The sequence below is a fragment of the Sturnira hondurensis genome, unplaced genomic scaffold (assembly GCF_014824575.4).
Source record: "Sturnira hondurensis isolate 20B ecotype Veracruz unplaced genomic scaffold, ASM1482457v3 Scaffold0010803, whole genome shotgun sequence".
Lineage (NCBI taxonomy): Eukaryota > Metazoa > Chordata > Mammalia > Chiroptera > Phyllostomidae > Sturnira > Sturnira hondurensis.
Window position 1 is genome coordinate 1,098,047 of NW_028083434.1, and position 20,837 is coordinate 1,118,883.

General features: G+C 37.5%; 1 protein-coding gene across 3 annotated transcripts in view; it reads left to right on the forward strand.

The window, feature by feature from the left end:
• The first annotated feature begins 957 nt into the window (after positions 1–957).
• The window catches only part of SLC25A14 (solute carrier family 25 member 14), a 31,267-nt gene continuing 11,387 nt past the window's right edge, over positions 958–20,837 (forward strand). The window contains exons 1-8 of one of the 3 annotated variants that reach the window (XM_037059332.1): positions 1,229–1,292; positions 1,432–1,678; positions 5,768–5,861; positions 6,656–6,803; positions 9,699–9,793; positions 11,565–11,650; positions 14,346–14,441; positions 19,790–19,914. In XM_037059332.1, coding sequence (XP_036915227.1) covers positions 1,604–1,678; positions 5,768–5,861; positions 6,656–6,803; positions 9,699–9,793; positions 11,565–11,650; positions 14,346–14,441; positions 19,790–19,914 — 719 coding nt within the window. In that variant the 5' untranslated portion in view covers positions 1,229–1,292; positions 1,432–1,603. Of the gene's footprint in view, positions 1,293–1,431; positions 1,679–5,767; positions 5,862–6,655; positions 6,804–9,698; positions 9,794–11,564; positions 11,651–14,345; positions 14,442–19,789; positions 19,915–20,837 lie in introns of all 3 variants that reach the window. The other 2 variants (XM_037059333.1, XM_037059330.1) reach the window with 2 other exon arrangements.

Below are 20,837 nucleotides of genomic sequence, written 5' to 3' on the forward strand. Positions count from 1 at the left end.
AGAGAGAAATATCAATGTATGGTTGCCTCTCGTGCGTCCCCTACTGGGAACTGGCCTGCAACCCAGGCATGTGCCCTGATTGGGAATGGAATCATGATACTCTGGTTCGCAGGCCTGCGCTCAATCCACTGAGCTACACCAGCCAGGTCAAGTTACTTTCTCAACTTCTTACTATATCAGTTTTCTCATCTATCAAAAAAGGTAAAATAATAGAAACTGTCTCATAGGGTAGTTGTATACACATGAAGCTCTTGGCATCATCCTTAGTAATTATTCCCCAATGTCGGCTAACATGTGTGCTGCCTTAAGAATTTATTTAACAGGGGAACAAAGGTATTCCAAACATGCATTAATTCAACAAATAATCATTTAGGCACATGCCTTGCACTGGCTAAACTGTTATACTGACTGACACAACACATAAACTGTTATACTGTACACAACACATAAACCCTATTATTGCATAATCTCTCAAGATTACAGAATTTTCACAGGAGAGGCTTAAAATTCGAATAAAGCCCATTGGGTAAACGGAATCACCCAGGGTGCTTTGCATCCATTCCTTCCACCGCGGTGGTCTAGAGCCAAAAGCAGGTCAGCAGGCCCTCATTGTTTTCTGGCTGATTGTGAGTTAAAGGTTAACTGAAACTCCCCGTTTTCATTTGTACTCTTCAGATTTTTTTTTATGGTCCTCTTTTGTTTACAACTTGCTCTTTGTCAACCATGTGCTTTGAGTACAGGGCCCGAACCTTATTCTTCGGTCCCTAACGCCTGGAACCTAGTGGGTGCTGAGATTGTTTTAAGCTTTTTGCCCCGCCCCTTCACTTTCCCTCTTTTTTCCTGTTCTGAGAGAGGCGGCCCCGCCCTTTCACTCCTCTGCCCTTGCCTCTCCACTTACCCCACCCCTCGCGGACTCCAGGCTTTCACTCCGCCCCTTCTCTCCTGGGCCTAGTTGGTACACGAGGAGGAGACGATAGATCTGCTCTTACTGACAAGCATGTTAACTGCAGAAGGCGCCTTACCTTCGTTTCCCTACATCTCCCCAAAATCAGGGTGCCCCTTTGGGCAGCCTGCCTGATTTCCCCGTTAAAACCCCTGTTGTTTTCGCCTCTCATTTCGCGCCTTCTTTCTAGGGATTGATTGGAGGAGGCGAAGTTGAAATGCCTGCACCACCGTTGCCAGGGCAACAGCTTGGTTACTTCCGCTGGTTTCAGTGCTTCCGGGTTGGCGTTGCGGTGGCGTTTCCGACTTTGGGGGCCTCGGCTTCCCAGTCGTCTGATGAGCCCGAGCAGGTGAGGGGGAGCTCCTGGATTACCAGGATGGGGAGCGGGGCTGGGCCGCGCCGGGCCGCGCGGGGCCGGGCTGGCCTGGTTTGCCTGGTTCCCGGCCTGGGAGGGGCTTAACAGTCCTTTGGTCTCTCTCTCCCCTCAGCTGAGTCCCTTCCCTGTCTTTCACTCTTCTGGCATCGTTGGTTTTACTTCTTCGGTTGAACCCTGCTTCCTCGACCCCCCTGGGAGGCCGCCTGCTTCAGGCGCCTCCCTTCTCTTCACGAACTCGCTCTGACAGCTGAGGAACTGGCAAGATCCTGCTACCCAGAGGGTGAATGGGTATCTTTCCCGGAATAATCCTAATTTTTCTAAGGGTGAAGTTTGCAACGGCGGCCGTGATTGTAAGCGGAGTAAGCAAACACCTCCATTGTATTAGTGTGAAGGGTGCTGTTGAAAGATGCTCCCCTTCAGTTTTTACCCTCTTCCACACCCTGAGGTAAAGGCATTGAAGGCATCTATTAAAACGCAGTTCAGATAACTAATTGTGATGACAGCCTTTATCAACACGAATTAGTTTCTTAGACAAGGTAACATCAGGGATATTTAGCTTTCTGTCAGTGTTTCCTTATTTTTTTTTAAGGCTTGGTATGCTTAGAATCATCATGAACTCCCTTCCTCCTTCGCCTTCATTTCCTACATCATCGAGTTTCTTTGTGTCTCTATTTTTGGAGTTTATCTCTAACCTCATTGCCAAACACCTTGTGTGCTTTATTTCACACTATCCTAAGCTAGTTTCCCTTCCTCTCCCATTTGTAATCACTGCTTGCCCTGATAGGCAAACTAAAATAGGATTTCCTCAAATCACTACCCGGTTCAAAATCTTACAGTATATATCACACCCCACCACACACACTTTGGTTTCAAGCCTTTCAACATGATCTGTTCCTTAACTTCTTGACTGATATTATTTCAATGAGAGAAAGGAATTTTTTTGTTCCAGTTCGGTTGCACTCTGCCTTCTCAGAACAAACCATATTGATGCCTGTCTCCACGTGCTGTGCTTTCCCCACATTTGTGCCTTTGTTCGTCCTGCTCTTCTCCCCCTGCCTTCTCTCTTACCTACACCTATCCAGATTTCTTCCTGCCCTGTTGTCAAAGCTAATTTTTAATTCTCTCACCTCCACAAACCTTTCATAATTATTTAAGCCCATGCTGATCCATCTCCTTTTCCATGCTTACCTTGCCCTTATAGTTTGTGTTACATAGTTTAGCACTTAATTTTTCTCTGATGGGATACTATGATTTCTTCTACCAGAGTATGAATTCTTGAAAGGCAAGCATGGTATTTTATAGAACTTTTATCCCCACCTCAGCCTTCTTGATTATCCAGGAAATATAGGTCGAATGATAAATATTGTCATGGTGTTAGAACATTTGTTCTTTTTTTAACATGTTGTTTAGACCATAGTACATTGCAGGTTTGGGCATATAATATCCATTGAATAAATATTTGCTTGACTCTCCATTATTACCTCCTGAATCTGAGAAGCTCTAATACTTATTATTTCTTAAAGAAGAAAGCAGGAAAGGCACTCAGATTTTTCTGATCAGATATTTGTAGTAGTGTAGGGCTAGGTAACTTGTATTTTAGGGCATTCTCACTTTTTAGGCTATCAAATTTTTCTTAGAATTCAGAACACATATCTGCATTTTGAAGACATTTTTCATTGGCTTCTTTATAGAATAAAAATATTTAAGGTACTCTATTTGAACTTAGGTATGACTTCTTTCCTATTACCCATATCTGGGGATCACCCCCACAAGTCAAAATCATTGTTAAATACTTGGGGTATTTTACACAAATAATTCTCTGCAAAAGAAGCAAGGGAACAGAATTAATAGACAGAGACTCTCTGAGATCAGCAAAGTGTTGTGTACTGACTGTGTAGTATTGGTTAGGTACAGCAACTTAATTTTTGTGATTTCTCTGTAATATTTTACATATAGGCTGCATTCACAGATAAAGGACATTACACTGGAACCAACCATGTATTTAATGGATGTGTTCCCAACTCTGTGCAAGCTGTTGTAGGGGTTTAAAAAACTGCTGTGAGACATGGTTTCTGCCTTCAGGGATCATGCCTAGTTAAGAGAGAAAATAACCTGGGCAACTAGAAGATAAACCACATCCTAATCATTACTTGTATGCTTGAGATTAAGATGTAGAAGGGATAAATGAAGGTTCAGAAAACATTGCATAGCTGTAGAATAGGTGTGACATAACATGCACGTTTGTGAATAGCCTTAAGTAAAACATTTGGAGGTTTTAGCTGACATTTTAATGATTCAGTGGTGTGATGTGGCCCTCACAAAAACACTGCAATTTTCAGCTGTAGTAATTGAAGTATAATAATGACAAAAATGATTGTGATTATGTAGCCTGAGAGAGATAACAACATGATATCTGTATTTAAATATTGGAAGGACTTTCATAGGGAAAATGAGTAAAGTTATTCAATATTACCTCAAAAAATGGGTGAAAACTATAGGAAGGCAGACTTTTGGCTCAGTAGGAGGAAGGGTTGTCTAAAATAAGACCTGATGAAATGTAATACAGGACTTCTTCATAGCAAGATTCTTTCTAACATTGAAAGGAAAGTGATTTTGCTCTCAGATGAGAGTGGGGAGGTAGCAGTGGTAGCAGGTTAATTTGGCCAGTGGTTCCCAGACTTTTGGATTTCATGGACTAATAAAATTTAAATGAAAGTTTTGGGAGGAGATACAAATTAGGGTTGCCAGTCTTATTTTGTTAAGACATTAAGCAAAAATCAACTACCAACTATTATTGTCATTTTATATAAGAAAGTTGATTTTTAAAAAATGTTCCAGGAGTCCGAAGAACATGATTTCCTAATAATCCTTTAAATTAAATATATTGGGTTGGCCAAAAAGTCCATTTAGATTTCTTCCATATAATAAAAGACACATTTTCATTGTCACCAATGTTTATAGATTTGGATATTTTGAGTATGCTGGCTATCTGCTGCTATTGGCTTCTAGTGGGTAGAGGCCTACTAGACATCATCCAATGCATAAGACAGCCCTACAGCAAAGAATTATTTGGCCAAAATATTAATAATACCGAGAAACTTTGCAAACCACTTTTGACACATTTGATCAGTCACTGCACCTTCTCCATATACTGCACAGATCTCTTTTTTTGCATTTCAGTTATGTTTTCACCTTTCTTTTAAAAAACATTTTATTTTATTTCATTTTAAAGATTTTATTTATTTATTTTTAGAGAGTGGGGAAAGGGAAGGAGAAAGAGAGGGAGAGAAACATCAGTGTGCGGCTGCCTCCTGCACGCCCCTCACTGGGGGCCCAGCCTGCAACTTAAGCATGCACCCCGGCTGGGAATTGAGAGTCCAACTTAAGCAAAGAGATTACAGCTTGACCAGGATTTAGTAGGTGATGCCTAGAGCAGTACTTCTTAACATGTGAAAGCATTAGCAGTATTTGGAAACTTGCAAATTCTTAGGCCAGGTGCAGACCCCCAATCAGAAAACCTGAGGGCGAGGCCCACCAGTCTATGTTTTAATCCACGTTGTAGATGATTCTGGCGTGCATTAAAATGTGAAAACCACTGATCTAGAGAGCAGAGCTGTGGGAGAAAAATTAAGAGAGATAGCTGAGAGTAGCAGGTAAAAAGGCTGAAAAGACTGATGATGATGGTTCTGTGTGGGGTGGGATGAAAAAGGAGGAAAGGGAGATGAAGACTAGAATACGTTGTTAAAGAACCTGAACTTCTAAGAAAAACAAATATTTGTATGTGCTTTAAAAGGCCAGGGAAAAGGAGATTAACTGGATGTGTGGAAGTTAAATGTCGTACAGAATAGAGACACCATGTTGCTGTCATTCCTCTGGGAATCAGAAGGAAGGTGAAAAGGTGCTTAACTCAACCTGGGCCTTGCAGGGGGAGTAGCGGATAGATAGAACTAGCTAGATGAACTAAAACCCTAGAGTTTAGTGGAGAGATGAGAGGGCTCAGTATATGAGAGGGTAGTGGTGTTAGCTTGTGCTTTGCACCTGGATCAATGTGACTGAATACCATGAACTGCTTTTATGAGATGCCTCAGCCTCTATAATTTAAACTCCAGGTTCCTTCACTAGTAATTGTGTTGTTGAATGTCTAAGTTGGGTGTGCTCGGTGGCCTGAAACCTCTTCTTTGGGTGGGGATGGGGATAGCATTAAAGAAAACTAGAGAGAATGAAAGGCACAGGTTGATCTTTGAGTGGTTCACCTGTGCGCCCCTACAGAATGGCAGTAAAGAGCATATTCATGATCATCTATCACATAAAATAGGACCCCCCATTTTGTGTCATTCCATTTTGTATGTCTGTTTTATTTGCCAAATTTGTTAATACAAGTGTTGTGATCAGACGCTAACAAATGCCCCTCATTCTTGTGCCTTGTTCTGATTTGTGTTTGTTTTTAGCCCCAGAGGAGTGCCACTGTAAGCCATGAGATGTCTGGTCTGAATTGGAAACCCTTTGTATATGGCGGCCTTGCCTCTATTGTTGCTGAGTTTGGTAAGAATATGAAAACTGACAAATCTGCTTCTTGTGGTATAGGTGGAAGCTTGTGGTGACAGGGTTTTTTGGTGACTGCTAGAGAAAAAATACAAAGAAGGGCCTTCTTTATTTTAAAAACTGTTGTCTCAAAGCCATCAAATGACATTTTCTGAGAAAGTACATTAGTGGTATGAAAAGTGAAGTTAAGAAAAGTCAAACTTAGGAAGATTTTTGATGGTTTAATGATTTGTTAATTTGCTAGGCTTAAGTAACATACCTGAAAATACAGAGGGAGTTAATTATGATGGGGGTTTCTGCTGTATCCCCGTACTAATGGTCTTTCCTTTATGATAAGTTGTTTGTAACATTTTAGTATAAGTGTCCAAACTTCTGTTCATTTTACAAGCAAATTAACTATCACAATCAAAACAGATTTTTCTCTATTTAGATTGTGTTTTTTCATTTTATAAATTTTTTTCTTCCTAAAGTAGTGATTCCAATCCACTAAACTTTATTGACTTTAAAACATTTAAATTATTTTTCATTTTCACTATATATAGACCATCTTAAAGTACTATATTATATCACAGTTTTAATTATACTGTGGGTCAAATTCTGCTGACCAGATAGAATACAGTAGTATATTTTGCTTTACCACATACAACTCTGTCTTCTGGCAGTGGTATTCTAGTGTTCTTTTATGTGTTACAAAAAGGATTTGTTTTGTTTTAAAAATTGTCATTGGCATACATTTGACCAACATTTAATTGTGGCTCCTTGGAAAAACTTATAATGAATGTGTTCCTTCACAGGAACTTTTCCTGTGGACTTAACCAAAACAAGACTGCAAGTTCAAGGCCAAAGCATCGATGCCCGCTTCAAAGAGATAAAATACCGAGGAATGTTTCATGCCTTGTTTCGAATCTATAAAGAAGAAGGTGTGTTGGCTCTGTATTCAGGGTAAGATTGGATTCTTTCCTTACATCATCAATAGAAATACTTCTTAAAGAAGCCATGTATTTCAGCTGTCTGATAGTTTGTTACCATTCATATTCACTATTTCAGCTTGTAATTTAATATTGATATGCCAGTTTATATTTCACGCTTATTTTAAAGCCTTGAGCCTTTGGATTTGGGGTCCATTTATAAGTGTGTACAGCTATTAGTGATGCATTTTATTTTATTTGTTAAAAAAGATTTTAGCCCTGGCTGGTGTGGCTCAGTGGATTGAATGCCAGCCTGTGAACCAAAGGGCTGCTGGTTTGATTCCCAGTCTAGGGCACATGCCTGGATTGTGGGCATAAATTAAAAAAATATTTATCTATTTTTAGACAGGGGAAGGAAGGGAGAAAGTGAGGTAGAGAAACATCAATGTGTGATTGCCTCTTGAATGCCTCCTACTGGGGACCTGGCTTGCAACCCAGGCATGTGCTCTAGACTGGGAATTGAACTGGCGACTCTTTGGTTCACAGGCCAGCACTCAATCTACTGAGCCACACCAGCCAAGGCTATTAGTGATGCATTTTAAAATGGATAGTCCAGCTCTGGCTTGTGTAGCTCAGTGGACTGAGTGTGGGCCTGCCAACCAAAGGGTTGCTGGTTCAATTCCCAGTTAGGGCACATGCCTGGGTTGCAGGCCTGGTCCCCAGTAGGGGGTGTGTGAGTGGCATCCATGCACTGATGTTTCTCTCCCTCTCTTTTTCCTTCCCTTCGCCTCTCTCTAAAAATAAATAGGTAAAAATCTTAAAAAAAAATAAAACAGATAGTCCATTGCAGCATCGGCTTTCTCCTGTTTTCCCAAGAGTCTATGATAGACACTATGGATAGCAACAATAGTTAACTGTATATTTTTTGTGGTATTTTTCTTGAGTTGCTGGATACTGACTTCTTTAAAAATTTTCCTCTTTAAAGAAATAATATTCTGGCAGTTTAGACAAAATACAGAATGAGAGAGAGGGAGACCCATCTTTTTTTTTTTTTTTTGGTCTGCTTTTGATTAGTCATAAGTTTGTAGTTTATTGTCCCGTTTGTTGTTTATTTGTTGCCAGCTTCCTAGGCCACTCCTGCATCTAGGCTACCAGTTTATTGCTCAGAGAATGGACATCAATTTTATTACTAATCTATGTTAGGCTGAATTTCAAAGACAATTTTCTTGAGGAAAAAATCAAGTAATACATCCATATTCTTTCATCAGTGTGGATAATTACAAGATTATTTTTATAACTACCAAAGTATAGTCCTGTAATTTGGAAGAATCTCAAAGGATGTACAAGTGAGAATGTCTCCAGTTTATAAGCAAAACTAAATAGGGTGAAATCTTGGCTCTGGTACTTCCTTCTTGAAAGAATGGAAGGTGTATCTGCAACTGTTAGGAAGTAAGGTTGATTTAAAAAAACAAACGAACAAACCAAAAAACCTATGAGGTAAGTAATGGGTGTATGCTTCTTTTTTTACATTGCTGGATTCAATTTGCTAATATTTTGTTAAGGAATTTTGCTTCTAAGTTCATGAGAGATACTGGCCTATAATTTCCCATTTTTAATACTGTTTGTTTCTGGTTTTGCTATCAGGGTCATACTAGCCTCATGAAATGAGTTGAGAAGCATTCCGCCTTCTGTTTTCTGGAAGAGATTGTATAAGAGTGGTGTCAGTTCCTTACCTGTTTGGTAGAATTCCCCAGTGAAATTATCTGGACCTGGAGATTTTCTTTTTGGAAACTTTTCAATTATGAATTAAAAATGTTGAATGGTTATGAGACTTCAGACTGTCTGTTTCATCTTGATTCTGGTAGTTTGGGAAGTTTGTGGTTTTTAAGGAATCAGTCTATTTTGTCTAAGTTGTTGAATTTAAGAGCATACAGTTTTTTTATAGCATTCCTTTATTATCTTAATGGCTGCAGAAATTGTAGTGTTATTTATTCCCTATCTCATTCTTGATATTGATGACATATGTCTTCTCTTTAGCTAGAGGTTTACCCTGTTTATTGATTTTTTTCCCAAAAACAGCTTACTTTGATTCATTCATTTTTCCTCTATTTTCCTGTTTCAATGTTATTAATTTATGCTTTTTTATTATTTCTTCCTTTCTGCTTACTTTGGATTTATTTTGCTCTTTTTGTAGTTTTTTTCAGGTAGGAAATTAGATTATTGATTTGAGACTTTTCCTCTTTTCTAATGTAAGCATTTTGTGTTATAAATTTCTCTCACAGCACTGCTTTGGCTGCATCCCACATATTTTAATAGGTTGAATATTTCATTTTCATTCAGTTCCGTGTATTTTTGAAATTTCTTTTGAGACTTCCTATGATCCATGGATTGTTTAGAAGTGTGTTGTTTAATTTTATTTTTTTTAAAGATAGGTTTTATTTTATTTTTTAAAGATTTTATTTATTTATCTTTAGAGGGGAAGGGAAGGAGAGAAGGAGAGAAATATCAATGTATGGTTGCCTCTCGTGTGTCCCCTGCTGGGAACTGGCCTGCAACCCAGGCATGTGCCCTGACTGGGAATCGAACCATGATCGTGTGGTTCGCAGGCCCATGCTCAATCCACTGAGCTACACCAGCCAGGGCTATTGTTTAATTTTAAAGTGTGTAAGGATTTTCCTTCTTGATTGCTAGTTTAATTACATTATGGTTATAGAACATACTCTATATGATTTCAATTTTTAAACACTTGTTGAGGTTTGTTTTATGACCCAGATATGCTATTTTGGTGAATGTTTCATGGGTGCTTGAAAAAAATGTATATTTTGGTGTTGTTGGGTGGAATGAGGAAGGTAATAGAAATGAGTAGGCTGCCTAGAACTATATAATTTGCAAGTGCATGTTGAGTATAATTGACTTATTTTTTTTCCAGAATTGCTCCTGCTTTACTAAGGCAGGCATCATATGGCACCATTAAGATTGGCATTTACCAAAGCTTGAAGAGACTATTTGTAGAACGTTTAGAAGGTCAGTGTAGACTCCTTATTCTCTTTTGGGGTAATATTCAAAGAGATTATTGAAGTTATGCTTAATGGAAAGTGCTTCTTATGGGATGCCTGAGAATGGGTGATAGTCACTGCAAGGATAAAGTGAGGTGAGCTTGTACTGACTTGGGCTTAATCCTTGCAGAGGTGATAATATGTTAGAGGGATCTGCTCTTCAAGTTTGTCCCTTTTCCTATCAAACAAACAAAAAAAAAAGCTTCTGGTCTCCAGAGAGGGAACATGGAATAAGCTTGTCCAGAAAATTAATGGTGCCCTCAACAACAAGAGGACTTCAACTATAAGGACTTTTCTAACTGCTGATATTTTTTAAACGGTTTTATTTATTTTTAGAGAAAGGGGAAGGGAGGGAGAGGAATATCGATGCGTGAATCGTTGATCAGTGGCCTCTCTCATGCTCCCAACTGGGGACCTGGCCTGCATCCAAGGCATGTGCCCTGACCTGTGTGCCCTGACCCAGAATCAAACTGATGACCTTTTGATTTACAGGACAATGCCCAACTCACTGAGCCACACCAATCAGGGCTCTAGCTGCTGATTTTTTAAAAAAGATTTTCTTTATTTATCTTTAGAGGGGAAGGGAAGGAGAGAAGGAGAGAAATATCAATGTATGGTTGCCTCTCATGAGTCCCCTGCTGGGAACTGGCTTGCAACCCAGGCATGTGCCCTGACTGGGAATCGAACCGCGATCGTGTGGTTCGCAGGCCCACGCTCAATCCACTGAGCTACACCAGCCAGGGCCAAGCTGCTGATTTTGACAAGTTATTGTTAGGTAGAGTAATTTTATGCTATTATATCGTAGATTCCGATGTACCCGGGGCAACTTTATCCACATTAGTGTTATATGCTTGAACCACTTTAGTATTATATGTCTCTTTATTTGCTGCTGCAACAGTGCCAGCCTGATGCTGTACTAAATGGTTATTTTATTACAGGCCTGGGGCTGTTGACATGGTTGGGAACAGCTGGAGAGCCTTTTGGTTAGCAGTGTTCTCTCTATCACTTTACGAAATCAGTTTTTTCTGGAGCTTTGTTTTTGAGGATCCTGAAGGATTTGCTTCCTGAAGTAATTTCCTTTCACAGATTCTTCACTTGGGTTTACGTAGTTTCTATTTGTGGGCTCATCATGGTGAAGAGGCATGGTAAAGATTGAATTTTGACTTTAGAATAATATGCTCTGGGTTTCTTTGTTTTGTTTTGTTTTTGGTAGCCAATGGGATGTAGTTCCGAATGACTAGTTTTTCACATTTGACTACAGAAACCTGTAAGTAAATAGAGGCCAGCCAATACTAAGGCTAGTCAAAATTAGTATTTAGAAATTTTTCTATTAAAGATTTTATGTTTTAACATTCTGTCTTGAGATTTTATTGATGATTCTCCAGAAAAAGACTTTAAAAAGTAATTTTATTTAGATATTTGAAATGATTGAGGGGTAAATACCATGTTTGAATTTGTGTGTGGTATTAGCAGTAGCATATAACAGCAGGACATGTTTCAGTGTCCTTTAGAAATAGTTTTTTAAAACAATAATGACTTATATATTACAATTTTTATATGTTACAGTGCTGATTTGGAGTCTAAAAATATTTGGTTTTTTTTTTTCCCATAAGCTTTGTGCTTCATTTTGCAGTCATGTCTCTGACAAGGGTTCCCTTCTGATACCTTAGGACTCTGTTCTCAGAAACTGGTACCTAATATGTACAGACATTTCTTTCTTTCTTTGCTCCTTTTTACAGATGAAACTCTTCTAGTTAATATGATCTGTGGGGTAGTGTCAGGAGTGATATCTTCCACTATAGCCAATCCCACTGATGTACTAAAGGTAAGGTGGTCTGGTAGCATTGGGTGTATGCAGTGTGATGTGAAAAGATCATGAGTTTTGAGTCAGATTTGGGTTTAGATTCCCCGCGCTATCGCTTGACAGCTGTAAAATTTTGGGGAAATTGCTTCATTGCTTTAAACCTGTTTTCTCATTTGTAAAATGAAATTAATTCAGTGTTTGTCACACAAGGTTGTTAAGGATTATAGATAATATATATATATAAACTATCATCGTACTTGGTATGTAGCAGATGCTCAATAAATAGCGGTCAATTTGTTAAGATATGGCTTAATCCATTGGTCTTCAAACTGGAATATGCAAACCTCTATAAGTTCTTTCCAAGGGCTATGCAATTTTAAGGAAATTATTTTTGAGATCCCCTACTTCTATTTGTATTCTTTTCTGAAAGTTATCCGAGAGTAAACTTGTATATATAATAGTCCTTTCCCCACTTTACAAAAGCAAGGCACATTTCCCTACCCCTTCCAGAGCTTAGGATGGTATGTTGGTCTGTGGTGTAAGCTGGGGTACCAAACAAAGTGGTAAATCGAAATGCAGTTTTTGGAGAAGCCTCTTTTAATAACTAATTGAGGTACCTTAAAGCTATACTGTATTTGTCTTTTCCTGTTTTATCCATATTTCTATTAAGAGTGAGATTTGGCTGTAAAATGGTATATTTTGGCTTTTGTTGGGATATTCTGAATTCAGAACCAGAACAGTATAGGTTAGTGGTGCTTAGGTTTTAAAATATAATTGGATTTCTTTTAGATTTTATCAAAACAGAATGAAACATTTATTTTAATGCCAATCTCCATCTTATTTTATTTTATTAAATGGCAAACATTTTCTATTTATTAATTTATTTAAACATATGGTTAATTATAGGCACTAAATATATGATAAAATGTGTGAGAGGATCCCAAGTCACAGTCAGACTGTGACAATACCAGTACAGGATTTATAATCACAGTTGGGCTGTTCAGTCCTTTTACTTATCCTTGGACAGCTCTTTCCCTCATTTATTATGTGTTGCTTCCTTGCCTTTGTGCATGAAGTTAGTTCTCTTTCTGCCTCAGTGCTTTCTTCCCTCACTTTCCTCATGAATTTGTCCTTCAAGACTGCTCAGGAATAGGGCCAGGACTAAGACAAGGTATCCTCTTTGGGTGCAAAATGGAAGGGGATGCCAAAAAAACCAGGAATCAAGAGAAATAACACATTTTTGCAATAGTTTTCAAAAATTAAAATGAATGCAAAAAATTGATGAACAAAATATCACTATTTTATACAATTTATCTCACTTGCCTCATCCTAATCCTACCATGTTGGATCCTGTATTTAGTTACAATCATTTGATATTTAGTTCTTTGTGTATTAAGAGATTATTTATCTGGATTGCTGAGATATTGTGCATGTTCCTCCTATATTTTGTGCGGAGGGAAGTGCCACACTTGTTGCTTCACCTGAGTCCCAGCCCTGCTCAGGAATCATCTCCTTAAAGAAATCTTTGATTCGGTTCCAAGGTAGAGGGGGGCAAAAGGGAAAATTTGGGACAACTATAATAGTATGAACAATAAAATATAATTTAAATAAAAAAAAGACATACCATAGGATATTTGTGTCTTCAATATGTCTTTGTGATAGTTTCTATTCTGATTTAATTTGGTTTAGGTTTTTATTTCAACTCTTAGTAGTAGCATTTGGCATTCTACATAAAAACAAGTTTCTGTCACATGACATTTATTGAAATGTAGAATTTTGCTTCATGAAAATCAGGGCTGCATTTGGGCCACTAGTATTTAGTGACTGACTAATGTGATTCTTTCTATATGTGCAGAGTCAGTGGGAAATCATATTAAATCTTTCACATGGCTTTTTAGTTGCTGTATCTCCTTTCTTGTGCTTCTCAAAGGCCACTTTGCAGAGCACAGTATCATGCTTTTTACAAAACTCAGTTTCATGTTTTTTAGCATAAAATTACATTTTAAAGCATTTTTGCTTTTTATGATTACATTAGCAATGCATGATCAATGTAGAAAAAAGTGGAAGGCAGGAAAAAAGACAAAAATGGGAAAAATGCTTATGGGTAACCTCATCACTCAGACATAAACCATGGTCAACATTTGAGTATATATATATTCATCCAGTTTATTTGTTGTGTATGTGGTTTAAGTTTAGATGTTTTTAATAAAAATCACATACCATACATATTGCTTTGCAACCTGCTTTTTTCTATACAGCAGTTACTTGTTGGCATTTTTCAATGTCAAATATTATTCTACAACAAAATTTTATGGCTGCGTAGTATTCCGTTAACTGGATGTACCATAAATTCATGCAGCCAATCCTTTGCGGTTTTTGGACATGTAGGTTGTTTGAATTTTTCACAAACTAATTATATTTTAGATGAACTGTTTACTACCTTCACTGAGTACTTATTCTTCCTTTTTCCCAAGTTTTCTTTCAACTCTAGAAAAGATGAACTTAGGTATGAGGAACATGATAAAAATCATGTTTATAAGATACTTTGACACAAATTACATTCTTTCTCCGTATAGTTTAAGGCATTGACTTCATAATAATAGCAGGCTGATTTTTCTTTAATTCCCAAATATTGTTTTCTTAATTCTAAATGAGTTGAGCCATTTCATTTTGGTTTCTCTGTCAAAAAAAAAATGTTCACCTCTTCTTATTTTAGATTCGAATGCAGGCTCAGGGAAGCTTGTTCCAAGGCAGCATGATTGGCAGCTTCATTGATATATACCAACAGGAAGGTACCAAGGGTCTGTGGAGGGTGAGTACTCTTTTCCTATTGTTCTATACTCAGCTCCTAGAATTTTCAAAGGCTGGTTTTTATTTAAAGCCATACAGTGGTGAATTGTCATCTTATACTATGTAAGATTCTTGGTAACCCATAAAATAAGGTAAGAAGCTCTTCATCACCTATGAAAGGACCAGAAGTTATCAGTTGACTTGATTTTTATATTCTGCTTAATATTTGGGGGTTGTATGTATGAGAGAAGATATTACATTATTTGAGATAACCACTTTGGTTTGTTCAAGTTCACAGTGAATTTAGTTCTTCAATATATATTTTTACCAGCAAAAATAAACATTGTACTAACACAGCAATGTGTATTTGATAGTCTCTGTAGTGCTTATGTTCTAAAGATGTTGCCTAAAAAAGCTTTTTTAAATGTAAAAGATATGGTATAAAATACTGAGGCAATATATAAATGAGAAAAAAATCCATTAAGTCTCCCTAGCTAGAGGTAATCACTTAACATTTTGTCGTATTATCTGTCAGTCTTCTATCTACACTTTGTTGTTCTTCCTATAATGTTTTATTCTATTTTAATCACTTAAGATTGTAATATTAAATAAGACTACTAGTAGAATATTCAGAGAGAGTAAATGGGGAATCTTTCAATAAATAGGCTCTTTAAAAAGAAAGCTTTTCTTTTTTCTTCCTTTATAATTTTCTGCAACTTCTTATAATAATTTCAAATATACAGGCAGAAAAGTTGAAAGAGTAGAACAATGAACATCCACCTACTTGTATTAAATGACTATTAAATTTTGGCCATATTTGATTTATCTATTTATGTGTGTATACACATACACACATTTTTTTTGCTAAACTGTTTGAAAGGAAGTTATAGACATCATGATATTCCTCTGAATACTTCATTATGAATCTCCCAAGAATGAGGACATTCTCCTACCTAATAACAATACCATTATCACACCTAAGGAAATTAACAGTAAGTCCCTAACACCTAACATCCAGCCCATATTCAAATTTCCTTTATTGATGAGACCAGACCAGCTTTCTTATAGAATGTTTCATCACATTTCACCTACATTTCCTGTAAACTAAAAATTATATCCATTGGCTTGATTATATTCATGTTAATTTTTTTTAGTAAGAGAACTTCATAGGCAAGACTGTGTACCTCATATTGCATCACACCAATAGGCAGATAGTGTTAGGTTATCTCACAGTTAGTGATGCCAAGTTTGATTATGTGGTGATATGATATCTACTAGATCTCACCATTATAAAAGATAAGTTGTTTCCCCCTTTGCAATTAGCAAGTAGTTCATAGGGTTATATTCTAGCATCATGTGTGTATCCTATTACCTAATAACTTTTCACCTAGTGGTCTTGGCATCCATTAATGATCCTTGAGGTTTGCTTTTTGATAATAGCAGGGTATAGTTTCTTGATTAGTTTAATATAAAATCATAAAATGGAACTCGCTAGAATTTTTTTGACAAACTAAGGCTAAAGGAAAAACAGAGAGCAATAAGCAGAAGTGGAGATTTTGCCAGGGAAACATAGCTACTTTATTTTTGCATATATTCTTTTTTATTTGTATTTTTTACTGCTGTTCAGTTAGTGTTGTCCTGCCTTTTCTCCATTGCTCACCCCTACCCCATCCCCACCCACTCCCACAGTCAATTCTCCCCCATTGTCTGTGCCCACGAGTCCTCTATTTGTGTTCCTTTTTTTACCCCTTCCTCTTCTTTCCCCATTATCCCCTTCCCCGCTGGTGATTGTCAGTTTTTTCTTTATTTCCAAATCTCTGGTTATATTTTGTTTGCTTGTTTGTTTTGTTGATTAGGTTCCACTTATAGGTGAGATCATATGGTATTTGTTTTCCACCACCTGGCTTATTTCACTTAGCATAATGCTCCAGTTCCATCTGTGCTGTTGTGAAGGGTAGGAGCTCCTCCTTTCTTTCTGCTGCATAGTATTCCATCATTTAAGTGTACTACAGGTTTTTTGATCCACTCATTTACTGGTGGTCACTTAGGCTGTTTTCAGCAGTTGGCTATTGTAAATAACACTGGTTGGGGTATATAGGATCTTTTGAATTGGTATTTCAGGATTCTTAGTGTAGAGTCCCAGCAGTGGGATTGCTGGATCAAAAGGCAGTTCCATTTTTAGTGTTCTGAGGAAATTGCATACTATTTTCCACAGAGGCTGCACCTTTCTGCATTCCAACCTACAGTGTACTTGGGTTCTATTTTCTCACCAATGTCATCAGCACTTACTGTTTGTTGATTTATTTATGATGGCCAGTCTCACCATTGTGAAGTGGTATCTCATTGTGGTTTTAATTTGCCTCTTTTTGATGGATAGTGATGCCGAGTATTTTTTCATGTGACTTTGGGCCCTCTGTGTGTCCTCCTTGGAGAAGTGTCTGTTCAGGTCATTTGCCCATTTTTTAACTGAATTGCTTGTCTTCCTGGTGTGGAGTCATGTGAGTTTTTTAATATATTTTGGAGATCAAGCCCTTGTCCATTGTATCATTGGCAAATATGTTCTCTGATATGGTTGATTCCCTTTCCATTTTGTTGATGTTTTCTTTGGTTGTACAGAAGCTTTTTAATTTGATGAAGTCCCATTTGTTTATTCTTTCCATTGTGTCCCTTTCTCTAGGGGACATATCAGTGAAAATATTGCTGTCTGGGATATCTGAGATTTTTTTGCCTATGCTCTCCTCTAGGACTTTTATGGTGCCACAAGTTATACTTAAGTCTTTTATCCATCTTGAATTTATTTTGGTCTATGATGTCTAGTTTCATTTTTTTTCATGTACTTGTTCAGCTCTCCCACACCACAGATATTGAAAAGGCTCTTTTTATTCCATTTTATGTTCCTGCCCTTTTTTTCAAATATTAACTGACCATATTGACATGGGTTCATTTTTGGGCTCTCTATTCTGCTGTATTGATGTATGGGTCTGTTCTTATGCCAGTACCAGACTGTTTTGATTACAGTGGCCTTGTAATATAATTTGGTATCAGGTATTGTGATTCTTCTTGCTTTGTTCTTCTTTCTCAGAATTGCTGAGCTATTCAGGGTCATATGTGGTTCCATACAAATTTTTGAAATATTTGTTCTACATATGTAAAGTATATCATTGGTATTTCGATAGGGATGCATTGAATCTGTAGGTTGCTTTAGGTATTATGGACATTTGTGGTAAAATACACATAATATAATATTTACCATCTTAACCATTTCAAGTTCAGTTTTGTTAAGTACATTTACACTGCTCTACAACCAGCCTCCAGAATTCTTTTCATCTCGTAAACCTGGGATTCTATATGCCTTAAATAACTTTCCATTTCCCCCTCCCCCCAACATTATGCTCTCTATTTCTATGAATTTGACTGTTCTGGGTACCTTATATAAGTGGAATCATACTTTTGTCATTTTGTGACTGGCTTATTTCACTTAGCATAATGCTCTCCAGGTTCATTCATGCTGTCACATGTGTCAGAATTTCTTTCCTTTTTAAGGCTGAATAATATTCTGTTGTGTGTATATATGAGGTCTGTCAGGAAAAAGTCCAGCCATTGTTAATATAACAAAAATGGTTTGTGAGACATCGATGTAACCTGGCAGCCAAGAAGAGTGGACTGGAATGTGCATTCATGAATAATGATGACTTCACTGTACTCATCAGTGGGGGCAGTAGATGCCATTGAGTGAGCATGAGTACTGTGTGGTCATCATATTCACAATGACTGAGCAAGTAGAGCAAAGAATCTGCATCAAATTTTGTGTTAAGCTTGAACATTGCTCTGTAGAAACTAGTCAGATGATCCAGAAGGCCACAGCTATGGGCAACTGGTGATTGGCAGCTTTGTCAGGATAATGCACCCACTCATGCATCATGTCTCATGCATGTCTCAAATCCCCCAGGTGACTCTCTCCCCCTACAGCCCAGATTTGGTGCCCTGAAACTTCTGGCCTTTCCCAAAACTAAAATCAACTTTGAAAGGGGAGAGATTTTGTATAATAGATGAGATTTAGGAACATATGATAGGGCAGCTGATGGCAACTGGGAGAACTGTGTGATGTCCCAAGGTACCTCCTTTGAAGGGACTGAGTTGTCATTGCCCTAATTGTCGTATGTATAATGTTTCTTGTATCTTCTATCCTCTTCAGTGAATGTCTTTGGTTTTCATGTTATATGGCTGGATACCTTCTGGACACAGTATATATCACTCACACATATATACCTATACACATATGTATGTTTGTGTGTGTGTGTGTGTATTTATATATAAATAACATGTCTGTGATCTGAATTCAGCCTGTGGGCTCCAGTTTGGGACCTTACTGTTCACCAAAGTAGCCTTCTGTAAATGTTGTCTTATAACAGACTAGAGCAGATGGAGGGGTCAGAGAGGAAGGCAGTGTTGGGCTAGTGAGCCCGATCAGTAGCATAAAGCATCTGGTGATAGCACAGCTACATTACTTCCACTGCATACATTGAGTTAGGGATATTGAAGATGATTGAATATTTTAATATTATCAGTCTGCCAGAAAGCAGTTGTCTCCATAGTATGTTATTTTCAATTGTAAACATTTAAACAAAATTTATAAAGGAAAACATTCATTGTGATTTTTAAAAATATACAAAGACATTAAAATGGAAATCATTTGGTCTGTTATACTAATTCCAGATGCAGAAAAATATTTCAGTGTACTTCTCTCTAGCCCTTTACAAAGATTTGGCATGCATGTATACCTTTTTTCCCTAAGTTAGAATACTATATATAACTTTATGTCTTGCCTTCTTTAAGGTTATATCTTAAGTATTTTCTTGTGTCAGTATTCTTCAAAAACATTTCTTTTAATCCTCTAGAAGCCCTGAGTTTTCATGTGAGCTGTAATAGGAGTATTATGCTAGTGAGTGAAATGCTGGTAGTGTTACCCCAGGTGGACTTGTGAGGTAGCAGCCCTGTTTGCCGTGGCCTTTTCCCTAGCTGCATCATACCTTTGCTGTCACCCTAGTGTGCTCTTTATGTATATAGTAAAATTCTGTGAATTAAACTTGGAAGCTCTTTTCTCCCCACTGACTTTGCTTCATTTTACTTTTTATAACAGCTCTAGTGAGATAATTCATATACCGTTACATTCACCACCTCAAAGCGTACATAATTTTTTTTAGTAATTCACAGACTTGTTCCAGTATTGATTTGAAAGAGTGACCTCTGTACTTCAGACTTGAATTTTTTTTGTCACTTTTAAATTCACAACTTATTTTGCTCACTTTTAGACTTATGTCATACTACCTGTGTATTTTCTTGGTGTCTAATGTCACTTGTATTTTGTAGGGTGTTGTTCCAACTGCTCAGCGGGCGGCTATCGTTGTGGGAGTAGAGCTACCAGTCTATGATATTACAAAGAAGCACTTAATATTGTCAGGGGTGATGGGAGACACAATTTTAACTCACTTTGTGTAAGTATAATAGATTGTGTTCATGCCATAGTTCCAGTACTTTGAGCACAAAAAGCATTGTTCAGTGAGATCCTCTTATAGAATAGATACCTTTATTTTATTTTTTAAAGATTTTATTTATTTATTTTTAGAGAGAGGGGAAGGGAAGGAGAAAGAGAGGGAGAGAAACATCAGTGTGTGGTTGCCTATTTCACACACCGCCTATTGGGGACCTGGCTTACAACCCAGGCATGTGCTCTGACTAGGAACTGAACCAGTGACCCTTTGGTTCATAGGCCTGAACTCAACCCACTGAACCACACTAGCCAGGGCTAATACTTTTGTTTTATATCCCAGATGCTATGACCACTTAGGTCCTTAGAGGCAGTGTTTAATACAGCAGCCTATCAGATGTCTGTAGGGTTTGCATTTGTTCATACACAGCCTAAATATCTATTAGTTGCTTTGGTTTATTTTGGCAAGCAAACTTTTATCAGTGAGATTGAGAAAAAAGGTATAATTTAATAGGGCTCCTGAAACAAAACCATGGTTTTGGGCTGAAGACTGTTGCTAGTGTCATCCTACATTTTCTTTATCTTGCAACTTATATGATATTTTACTACTGAAATGCATTTGGCATGTAATCCTATGTTTTGAAAAATTTACATAACTAATATATAATGTGTGACACTTCCTGCTTAGGGATCTTGCTAGATTTATAAACTGCCCCCTTTTAAGAAAAAAGCTGTCAGTCAGGGCACATGCCTGGGTTGCAGGCCAGTTCTCATCAGGGGATGCACGAGAGGCAACCATACATTGATATTTCTCTCCCTCTCTCCTTCCCTTCCCCTCTGGGGATGAATGAATGAGATCTTAAAAAAAAAGAAAAAAGCTATCTAAGTTTCAGATTGAAAAGTGAAGGGGACAACTTTTAAATGATGTGT